Here is an 11,502-nt window from a genome sequence, read left to right as displayed (position 1 = left end):
CCAAGGTGTCCACTTATTTCACTGAATTATTTATGAGCCCTGGGTCCCCACTGAATGGCCTGGGTCCCACGGGCCCTTGAGAGTGCTATTTGCCATAAATTTTGCTTATGAGGTCATATGGCCTTGTGGTAATATTTCAGACTCTGGTCAAACCCTTAAGCCTACACCCCACGCATCACCCACATTCCATGCAAACAGATCTCCTTAGATTCCTCTGTATCTATTTGCACATGGCCTGGTCATCCCAGCACTTTTGGTGTCATTTGGACCATTCCTATAAGCTGTGGTGATGTTTCACCTGTCCACCTTCTCTGCCATGTTTACAAATTATATACTTCCCACAAGTCTCAGTTCAGAGCTCTGCTCTGCATGAAGCCTTTTACAGGAGGGCAGGGTCACCTTTTCTTCCTTTGATATTTTTCTTCACTTAATCAAGTTGGGGTCTCAGCACTCCCCTGTGGCAGAGGGGGCACAAAGAAAAGTGATTCATAGTCCCTCAGGAAGTAGAGAAGAGAGGCACATAAAATTAATGAATTCTAAAGAAAAGAACAAGCTTTAAGGAAATCCAGAGGAAATCACCAAAATGTAGTTTTTGAAATGGGCCTTGAAGGATATATAATTTCTAGACTGGGGAAAGTTTGTTATGGACATAAAGTGGTCACACCTACAAAGGCATGTAACAGTGTACTGGGGTTAGAGTAGAAAGCACTCTAGAGAGGTTGGGAGAAGGGCTGAGAAGAGATTCAACCACTTTATAAAGGGTTTTATACTATGTACAGTGGGATGTTAGCCCAGATTCCAGCCTGGGGTTTCAGGACAATAATTCTTACAGGAAGATGGAGGGTGAATTGGATAAATATGTCACTGGTGGAATGAACACCAATCAGGAGCATTTCAGGCAGAAGATGAGCGAGCACCTGAATCTAGGCAGTAGTTGGAAAAGAGCAGACAATCTGTCAACAACCAGTGTACCACTGCTTCTTTGTAATTCTGAAATCTAAAAAGCTAAAACCTAAGAGTTTCCTCTCAAGTTCCCAAGACAATTTATTTGGTAGAACAACCTGACTTACACAAATGTGAAGCTATTTATTGTCTTTATGTAACCCACTTCATGGATAAAAAGATGGCCACAATTCTTTTCTGCTCCTCCCGTCGTGAGGTGGTATCTAGTTCCCCTCTGTTTGAATCCAGGTTGCCCTTGTCCCTGGCTTTGACGGATAGAATGTGGCAAGAATGATGCTGTTGTAGCTTTCAAGGTTGGGCCTTAGGAGATCTGCAGCTTCTGCTTTTGCCCCTCTTGGAATGTTCCCTCTTGGAAGCCAGTTGCCATGTAGAAGTCTAACTATGCTGAGCCCACCATGCTGTGAGGAAGCCTAAGAGGTGGCGCCCTGAAAGTGTCAGAATGTGAGTGAAGCTTTGTGGAATTTCCTAGGCCTGCCCAGTGACCAGCTGAAAGCAACTGAGTAAATGACTCAAACCAACACCACACAGAGCAGAACTGCCAGCCAAGTCCTGCACCAATTCTTGACCCACAGATTAACAAGCAGGTAAGACAGTTGTCATTTTAAACCACTAATGTCCGAGGAGTGTTTATTGCATTGCAACAGACAACTCAGACACACGTCATTCCTATATTTTCATTGCAGAAAATCCATGTATTTGATTACAGTACCATTCCAGACCTCACTGAGGGTGTTATTAGTATATGGTATATGTACGTTTTATCTTCCTAAAAAAAAAAAAATCTAAATTTTGAAATCCATCTGGCTGCAAGGGGTTTTTGAGAAGGAATTGTCCTTTGTATTACAGAAATAGAGTCGTCTAGACTTCCTTCCTGTCTTCCTGTAAATGTCATGAATGATGCCATAGACTCCTCCAGCCATCTCATGTGTGTATCTCTTATTTCCCCTGCAGCTACATTATTGGCTTCTCTAAACCAGTAGCTCGCAAACTTCAGAGTATAGGTATTAGCATCTCTTGGAAGGTTTGTTCAAACACAGCTTCCTGGGCTCTGTTCTCAGAGTTTCTGACTCAGTGGGTCCGAGGTAGGGTTTGAGAAGTTGCATTTCTGACAACTTCCCAGGTTATGCTGAGGCTGCTGATGCAGGGACCACACTTTGAGAACCGCTGCTTTAGGGGGAAAGCACTGTATTTTATTTCTTGTTTATTTGCCCACTCGCCCAAAGTGCTTAGCAAATGCCCATGGGGATAGAATTTGGGGGTAGAATTTCTCTGAAACCTTTTTGTAATTTTTTTTTTAAAGATTTTTATTGGGAAATTGGGGGATGGGTACAGCGCTGGGGAATTGGGGGAAGGGGAACAGACAAGTTGCTGTCATTTTGCTCTTCAGTCTAGCTGCGGAGGATGTCGCTTTACTGGCCCAAGTTGGCACCATCATTGCACTCCTCCAGGGCGAGGCAGATCAATCGCTGGCTTCTGGACGGCCGCTGACGGCGACTGCTGGCTGCTCACGCTGGCTGCTGGCTACACACGGTAGCCCATGGCAACCCACTGCAGCAGGGGCTGCAGCCCACCCCGAAGCCGGCTGACTCAGGGCAGCCCAGCTCCAGGTTCAGCATCTTAGCTGGGGAGGGCAGTGTCACTGACCCTCATATGTAGGATCCGAACCAGGGCCCTCTGGCGTCGCAAGCCAGCTCTTAACCAACGTGCCACTAGGCCGGCCCTTGTAATGTTTTTGAAGCTTTAACTTCTACTCCTGAGGTACTCCCCACTAGGCCCTAGACTTGAAAGAAACGAATTCCTTGTTTTATCAGACTATAGTTTTTGCTTTCTTGTCAGTTCAGCTGATAGAATAGTGTGGATAAAATGTCATTTCTGACTTCCTTTTTTTTTAACCTGTGTTGGAACAGATCAGAGGGAATGCCTTCCCTGTGACCCCAAAGCAAACCTCTATTTGCGACCAAGGATTATTTCCTTTCCCTTTGGTGGTTTCAGAATAAAATTTGTTTTCTTGCCATCCTCTCACAAAACGGGAGGGACCACTGAGAACGTGCTCTTTTTGGGGAGAGGTCCATCTATCAAAACCTGCATTTTACAGATGGTACAACTAAGTCCAGAGAGGTGCAGCCACTGGCTCATGGTCGTACAGCTGAGAAATGCTAGCGCCGCGGCGTTGGAGCTGGGGTCTAACTTGACCCTATAAAAAGTTGTGTCACTAAATGGGGTCCCCTCGTCCCTTTCCCCACCCCAGAAAAACACAGCCCGGGTGTCATAAACTTCACTTTGCACAACCCGTACCTTTCGAGCTTTTTTCCAAACATTTCCTTCAGAGGGTGACGGGACGGTCACACTGATCCATCTCGACCAGGGACCCTAAATATCTCCCCCTTCCTATCTGCCGGCCAGGAGCCGTCACCTCGGCTCCACGGATCCCCCGGGACACCGCCGCTGCGTGCGCCTGGAGGCGTCCCGCTCTCAAAGCCCAGCGATTAAGTTGGTTCCTCACATTGTTCCCGACAGGAGGGGCAGGAAATAACGCCGGGCTGTGGTGGCGGCCACAGCGGGCGGGGGAGAAGCTCGGGCGGTCTCCTGGAAAGTCCTGGCGGCCTTGCATCGATCTCGGGTCTAAGGTTCGGCCGGGTCAGAGTTCCCGCCGCTCTTTCTCGCTGGCGAGTCACCACCCCACCCCCCTGCCTCGGTCGCGGCTCAGAGACCTCATTCCTGGAGGCCTCGGGATCCCTAAGGGCCCCTCGAGCCGCGGCCGCCGTCAGGTGGAAGGAGACAGGTCAGCGGCGGCTGCCCGCCCAAGGGAGGCGGAGCCTGACGGAGGCCAGGGCCCCGCAGGGGGGCAGCAGGCGCCCGGGACCCCGCGCCCCCTCCTCCGCGCAGCCCGCCCAGCGACCCCGGGCGCTGGAGCGCGCTGCGTGGGCCTCATCCGTCCCGGGCAACAGGTGAGGAGGCTGCCGACCCGCGGCTCCTCTGCGGGACCGTCCCACCCCCGCGCGCCTCGCGCCCGCCCCTCTCCACGCCCCCTCCCCTCCTCCCGGCCTCCGCCGCCTGCCTCCGCCGTTCGGCGGCCTCCCCTCTGTCGGTCTCCTCCTCCTCTCGGGCCCTCGGGGCGCCCTAGAGTCCGCGCGCCGAAGAGCGGGGGCTGCCGCGCACCGCAGGACACGCGCCGCGACAGGTCCGGCCCGGGGAGGCGCCCTGTGCGCCCCTCCCTCCTCGCGCCCGCCGCGCTCCCCTCCCCCGCACCGGGGTCCCCGGGGCTCAGGGCCGCGCGTCCAGCCCGGGACGCGCTGGGGGGTCCCCGAGGAGGTGCCAGCCTGGCCGAGGCGCGACGATGGAAGATCCACAGCGCGCCCAGCCGCATACGGTCACCACCACCGCCAGCTCCTTCGCGGAGAACTTCTCCACCAGCAGCAGCAGCTTCGCCTACGACCGGGAGTTCCTCCGCACCGTGCCCGGGCTCCTCATCGTGGCGGAGATCGTGAGTGCCTAGCGGGCTGGGCGCGGGGAGGCGGGGCGCAGAGGGACCCCCGCGCGAGGCTTGGGCTGGGAGCCAACTCAGATCCGCCGACGGGCTTCAAAGGAACCCGGTTTGCCCGGCCTCTCCTTTTCCCCAAAGTGCAAAACTCAGAGACCACCTCTCTGAATGCGGTCCAAAGACCTCGGGCTCTGGGGTAAGAGGGTCGTGACCGTCGGGATGTCTGTTAGGGGAGAAACCCAACTTGCTGGGCCCTGTCCGTGGTCGCGGCGTGCGTATCCTGGAGCGGGATGCTTGGTGGGCATGGCGTTTGTGTTAGTGAGTGTCACGAACACCTGGTGCTGCCCTTACCTAATCTCCACGTGAATGGCCTCCTCCCTAAAGCAAAGCTTTCCAGAGATCAGAGAGACAAGAGAGGATTCATTCCTTTTCCTACGTAGTTGTCTTTCTGGTAGTAAAATTGAGGCGAATCAGGAAACGTTTACCGAGTAAAATCCAAGGGTCTCAACCGCTGAGGTTCAAATGGACTCCTGCCTGGTGCTGTGGCACATCCTGGTTTAGGCTCAGAACGTTCCTGGGGAGGAGGCCAGGCTTTCTCCTCTTCCTAGGAGGACACGGAAGCTGACAGGTGAAGTGATTTCCAGAGAATCCCCAGCCAGTCAGTCCTTCATGTCTGAGAAAGTGGTGGCCACTGTTTATTGAGTCTTCACCATGTGCCAGGGGCTCATCAAGCCCTTTAGATGCCTTTGTGCTCTCATGTAATCTACACAACAATCCTACCCTGTGAAGGTGGCTTTAATTATTATCTCACTTTACAAGTGAAGAAAGGGATAGAGAGGGGAAGGAAGTCACACCTGGAGTTGGTGGAGCTGGGATTCAGACTCAGGCCTGTCTCCGCAGACCTGCTCTTAAGTGCTGATGGTATCACTTCCAACTGTTAGAACCAGTGCTTCTTCCGCCACATCTTACATACTTTTCCTTTAAACATATGTGGAAAGAAAATCTGGCATATATGGGGGTAGAGAATGGGAGCCATGGTGGTGCAGAAGTGGCTGAAAACCCTGAGAAAACCTTGAGCAAAACCTGTGCACATCAAATAGCTTACTTGCTCCTCCAGTGTCTCAGACCTCACCCCAGACCTACACATTCAATCCCAGGTCGTTCCAGTGCACATCAAGTTTGGGAAATGTTGGCTTAGTGCATCCCCCAGCTGGTTCCCTCAGCTGGTATTGAGGACTTCAGAAGACCCAATAAAAAGCTGAGGGATAGGAATCACCTTGCAGGGCCTGGCTTATAGGAATTCAACAAATATTTGCAGTGTGAATGAAGGAGTTGCCAGGCTCCCCATCAGAGCAAACAAGCTAAAATCACACAGATGGGGCTTCTACCCTGGGGTGGATTTCAACCAGGCATAAAGGAAAATGCCTCTTGTTTTCTGATTTATGATCAATATGCTCTATGTTCCACACTTTTTCAGAAAATAGAAAAATTTATGAAAAAAATGCAAATGGCCCACAATCCCATCACTAGAAATAACCACTGTTGATATATTGGCAATGTATCCTTTTAGATTTAGATTTTTTGAAAAAGACGGGGGAAAAAATGTAAGAAAAATTACCCTTATTACTCCTATAGCTGTTTTTATTTTTGACAGAGCTATGTATGCACATGTTTATAGAGTCAAATAGTCCTGTAGGCAGAAATGTAAGTGTCTCTCACCACCTCCATACCTAGAGGTACCTACATTCAAATCTCTTGGAGCTCTAAATAATGTGCTCCTAATGCTGTTTCTTGATATATATTTTTTTCAGTTGTAGACGTTATCCATTAGCTTCCTACTCTGAAAGACGAGGCCTAGCCTGTCTTGGACCACCTCTTCACCACCCCTATTATACCCTTCCTGCCTCCCACTATATTTTTGGTTAGATCAGTATCAAGTGTTGACCTTAGGACACTGAGCCGCTGCGTAATCTGTGAGCATTCTTCCTTTCCTGCCCAATTTCATATTTTCCCTGGAGTTAGTAATTCTCTTTTTCCATATTTTAGTCTTCTAGATATCTAGTCACGAATTCTCCCTTAGTTGTCTAAATCTCTCAGGAAAACCGAGAGACATCAGATATTCTATTAAGGTCATCCTCATGACCAGCCTTCTGTGGGATCCTCTGACCTGCTCCCGCTTGGCCTGCTTTGCTTGGGCACAGCTCATGGCCTTGGGTCTCCTGCAGCCTCACCCTGGAGATTCTCTTCCCCCCTCTCCTGCATTAGATCCCCTGCTTCCCATGACCAGTGTCCTCCCTGTCTTGCCTTCCTCTGGGAGAACACACAGCCTCTGATAGTTTGCTAAGAAAGATGGTTTGCGTGTGTAAATTGAGATTTGCATCTTTCAAAATGTCTTGATTCAACTGCTACCCATAATTAATAGTTTGGGTAAAGAGTATTAGATTTGGGCTGGCCGAGTGGTGCGTTGGTTAAGAGCTGGCTTGGAATGACAGCTCTGAGCAGTAGGGCCCCGGTTCAGATACCACATGAGGGCCAGTGACACTGCGCCCTCTACAGCTAAGATGGTGAACAACAGCTCGACCTGGAGCTGGGCTGCCATGAGCCGCTGTGAGCAGCCATCTAATGGCCGGCAAGCAACTGCCTCACCTAGGAAGAGCTCAATAATACCAACATGGGCCTGTGAAGCGACGTCCTCCACAACTAGACTGAAGAACAAAAGGACAGCAACTTGTCTGTTCCCCTTCCCCTATTCCCCAATGCTCTTCCCCTCCTACAATACCCTAATAAAATCTTTAAAGAAAAAGAAAAAAAAGAATGTTAGATTAGAAATTGTTCTTCTTTAGAATTTTAAAAGTATTCCTCTATTTCCTTGTAGTTATTCTGATTATTTTTAAAAAATATATATTGCAATTTAAAAAAATTTTTGTAAGAGTTTACTTGAGCCAAAACTGACAACAATTGCTGGGAAGCAACATGTCAAATGCCATATTTCTTCCATTTCTTGAAACTTTTTTCTGGAAGCCTATAGAATCATCTTTCTTCTGTAATAGCACAATGATTGCCTTCATATGAGACTATTTTCTTCATTATACTGGGGACTTGGTATGTTCTATCAATCAGAAAACTTACTTATTTTTAAAGAGATTGTAAATTTTTTTATTTTTGTCTTTGCATTTTTCTCAGTTTTTCTGAAACTCCTTTTATACTTTTTTCTATGCATATATTTTATATATATATATATATATATATATATATATGATTTGTAAACTGCTGTGTTCACTTACCATACCATGAACATTTTTGCAGGGATATCTCGCTTTGTTATAGTTTTCTGTCATAAGGAAGTACTGTATTGATTTCCTCAGGTTTCTATTTTAAAACTAGCATCTTTCTAAGTTTAACTAGTATACCCAGTGCTGTAGCAATCTTAGTTGTTTGTCCTTCGCTCCACATTTGTGCAGTGATTTTTATGAGGCAAAGTTCCTTAAAGTAGAATTGTGTCAAAGGGCGCACAAATTTAAGTGTTTTGTTACGTATTCAGAAATTATCTTTTCCCACAATTGTGCTGGTTTAAATTGTCATCAGTCGTGTGAGCCTATTAAACTAAAGCTACAAAAAAAATTTTTTTTAATTACAACTCTTAAAATTAAAAATGTTAAGGATCACCTTAAATGATATACAATGTTTTATTGATTCTAAAATACTTTTTTGTTCATATTTTAATATCTGAATCAGGATGCAGCTTACAATGGATGTTTTCTTGGTTGTAATGGAATATCGTACCACTGATTCTTATCTTGGGGTGGGAAGAAATGCAAGTTTCAAACTATTGAGGTCCCAGCCCTGAGATTAAGATAGACCCACCCCCAGAAGAATGTTACTTTTCTGCCTTGAAAAAACAAAATACGGTGACAGATTTACTAAGAACCTGACTTCCAGCTTGAACCTAGGGGAAATGAAATAATAGAGAACAAAACTCAGTTGTTTCCCCAAATTTGTTGTCGAAATCTTTTGCCTTGGCTTTCTCACAGGGGTGAGTGGTAGTAGGTAACCTACTAAAAATACTCTAGGCCTTGCCAATGTAATATCGTGTTGAAACCAAATTGTAGTCGTTTCCTTCCTTTTCAAGTTTTTGTTTGTTTTTTGTTTTTTTAATTTTATCGGGGAACAGTGTGTTTTTCCAGGACCCATCAGCTCCAAGTCAAGTAGTTGTCTTCAGTCTAATAGTTGTGGAGGGCACAGCTCCATGGCCCATGTGGGAATTGAACCGGCAACCTTGATGTCATGAGCCTGCGCTCTAACTGCCTGAGCTAACCAGCCGCCCCACCTTTTCAAGTTTTATAACAAGCTAGAAGCACTCCAGTACTTGTGACTTGTAGGGTGCTATGATCTCATAACCATCATGAGTACTTGAAGAATAAAAATGCTATATCAGAAGCTGTGTTAATTGCACCCTTCCTGTTAAATGTTATTGGTAACTTCAAAATGAATTACAGCATTCGTGTAATAATGCTAGGTCACCTTGCTTTTACTTACTGTCGTGATCAAACTTAGTTGGGTAAGGATGAACAGGGTTTACTGACAGCAGGAATCTAAATATTCTGTTTGAGTTCTTTTTAAAAAATGGTGAACATAGTTTCCATTTCACAAAAACAATACCTAGTCTTTGTAGAAAAATTAGAAAAATGCAGGTTAGAAGAAAAATGTAATTCTAGTCCCCACTGTGGTTGCTAATAGGCGTGGTACAACTCCATGTCTGGGAGTGGGTAGGATTTTTTTTTTTAATTGGTTATTGTAATGCCTGGAGTTTCTGCTGGTGTTCCGTGCCCGAGGGGCCAGGGATGTTAAATGTCTTGAAGTGTATGGGACAGTCCCCAACAATGAAGAATTGTGTCATCAGTTGCCAGCAGTACCACTGTTAGGAACTCTGAGTGAAGCACCATTTACCCATTGGACGAAACCATTCCAGAATTTCTCAAGTGGTTATAGGTTATTTACCTGTAATTTTTTTTTTAATGCAGTCACTTGCAAACTACTTTTTGCTTACACTGTTTTTTTTTGTTTTTTTTAACTGCTGTGGCCATTTCTGCTGGATATCTTCTGTTTGTCCCTGAGATCTGCTCTTTACCCTGCTCTGCACCCTGAAGGCAGGCATGCATACACACACGGTCTCATGGGCTTCCCTCTGATGTCCCACTGGATTCATCCAAAGGTGACACCCACAGGAAGCTATAGGGTGAGAGGAGAGCAGGGCCTGGGTATTCATTCCCCAGGATTCCTCCCTGCTGGGTGTGTCAGCAGGGTGGCTGTGCTGTCCGGAAGGTGGTCTATCTGGCAGCCCTCTCCACACAGCTGTTTCCTCTGGCTCTGATAACTACACTCCCACATGCTTACTACTGCCAGGTACTGTGCGATCACTTGTGCTTTCCAGCCCTCTCCTTTATAAATAAAACCTTTATTAAACTCCACTCAGGTCACCGAGTCTGAATGTGCCCTGTTTCCTGCTGAGATCTGATTAATTACCTTTCCTCATCAATGATTAATTTCTTATAACATTCTTAATAGCCACATAGTATTCCATAAACGTCCAGGCTACTGCTGTTCACTTTATGTTTCTTTCCTTTAACTGTGCCATAACAAACATCCTTTAAACTAAGTCTTTCTGGATGGTCTTCAATGTTTTCTAAGGACGAGTACTTATTATAGAATTAAATAGAAGGCATGTGAATATTCTTTTTTTTTTTTTCAACTTTTTTTTTTTTTTATTGTTAGTTTCAGGTGTACAGAACAATACAATAGTTACCCTTTTCACCCTCACCAGGTAACAACCCCCCTCCCCCCATCTATTGCCCTCCCACCACCCATATCATGCTTATCTATTACAATTCCGTTGAATCCGTTCCCGCTTTAAAGTCAAGTTTATTGAAGTCTACAGTAAAATTCACCCCTTGTATTATAGTATAGACTTTGGGCATATGCATTTTTTTAAAGCAGCTTTACTGAGATATCATTCATATTATAAACTTGATCTTTTTAAAGTGTACCATGCAGTGATTTTTAGGATTTCCGCAGAGCTGTACAACTATCACCACTATCTAAGTTTAGAACATTTTTGTCACCTTAGGAAGAAACCCCATACCCTTTAGCAGTCCCTCCCTATTCGTCCCGTCTCTCAGCAGTTGGTAACCACTAATCTACTCTCTGTCTCTATGGATTTATTAATTCTGGACATTTCACATAAATAGAATCCTACCATATGTGGCCCTTTCTGTCTTGCTCTTTTCACTTAGCATGGTGTTTTCAAGGGTCATCCATGCTATATACTGTGTATCAGTATATATCAGTACTCCATTCCTTTTACTGACAAATAATATTCCATATATATATATATATATATATATATATATATATATAAAATGGACGGTTGGGTTGTTTCCACATATTTACTATTATGAATAATGCTGCTGTGAACCTTCCTGTACAAATTTTGATGTAGACATGTGTTTTCAATTCTCTTGGACATTTACCTAGGAATGGAATGGTTGGGTCATATGGTAACTCCTTGTTTAATATTTTGAGGCACTGCTAGACTGTTTCCAAAGCGGCTATCCTACTTTGCAATCTCATCAGCCATATGAGGAGGGTTCCAGGTTTTCTACATCCTCACTAAGATTTGTGATTTTCTGTCTTTTTGATCCTGGTCATCCCTACAGGGTGTAAAGGGGTATCTCATTTTGGCTCTGGTTTGTATTTCTGTCACAACTAGCAATTCTCCATGTGCTTATTGGTCATTTGGATATCTTCTTTGGAGAAATGTCTGTTCAAATCTTTTGCTATTTAAAAAATTACATTTGTTTCTTTTATTGTTGAGTTGTAAGAGTTCTCTATATATTCTGGATATAAGTCCTTTATCAGACATGATTTGCAAATATTTTTCTCCATTCTGTGGGCTGTCTTTTCACTTTATATAATGGTGTCCTTTGAAGTGCAAAGGTTCTTTTTTTTTTTTAAGATTTTTATTGGGGAATTGGGGGGATGGGAACAGTGCTGGGGAATTG

General features: G+C 45.5%; 1 protein-coding gene across 1 annotated transcript in view; it reads left to right on the top strand.

Moving 5' to 3' along the window:
- Positions 1-4,010: 4,010 nt before the first annotated feature.
- CMTM8 (CKLF like MARVEL transmembrane domain containing 8) overlaps positions 4,011-11,502 on the top strand; it is a 93,484-nt gene continuing 85,992 nt past the window's right edge. Inside the window, exon 1 of the mRNA XM_019630729.1 lies at positions 4,011-4,447. Coding sequence (XP_019486274.1) covers positions 4,301-4,447 — 147 coding nt within the window. The 5' untranslated portion in view covers positions 4,011-4,300. The remainder of the gene's footprint in view (positions 4,448-11,502) is intronic.

The sequence above is a fragment of the Hipposideros armiger genome, unplaced genomic scaffold (assembly GCF_001890085.2).
Source record: "Hipposideros armiger isolate ML-2016 unplaced genomic scaffold, ASM189008v1 scaffold_937, whole genome shotgun sequence".
Taxonomy (NCBI): domain Eukaryota; kingdom Metazoa; phylum Chordata; class Mammalia; order Chiroptera; family Hipposideridae; genus Hipposideros; species Hipposideros armiger.
The sequence above is the reverse complement of the archived record's forward strand: the minus strand, read 5'-3'. Positions and strand labels throughout refer to the sequence as shown.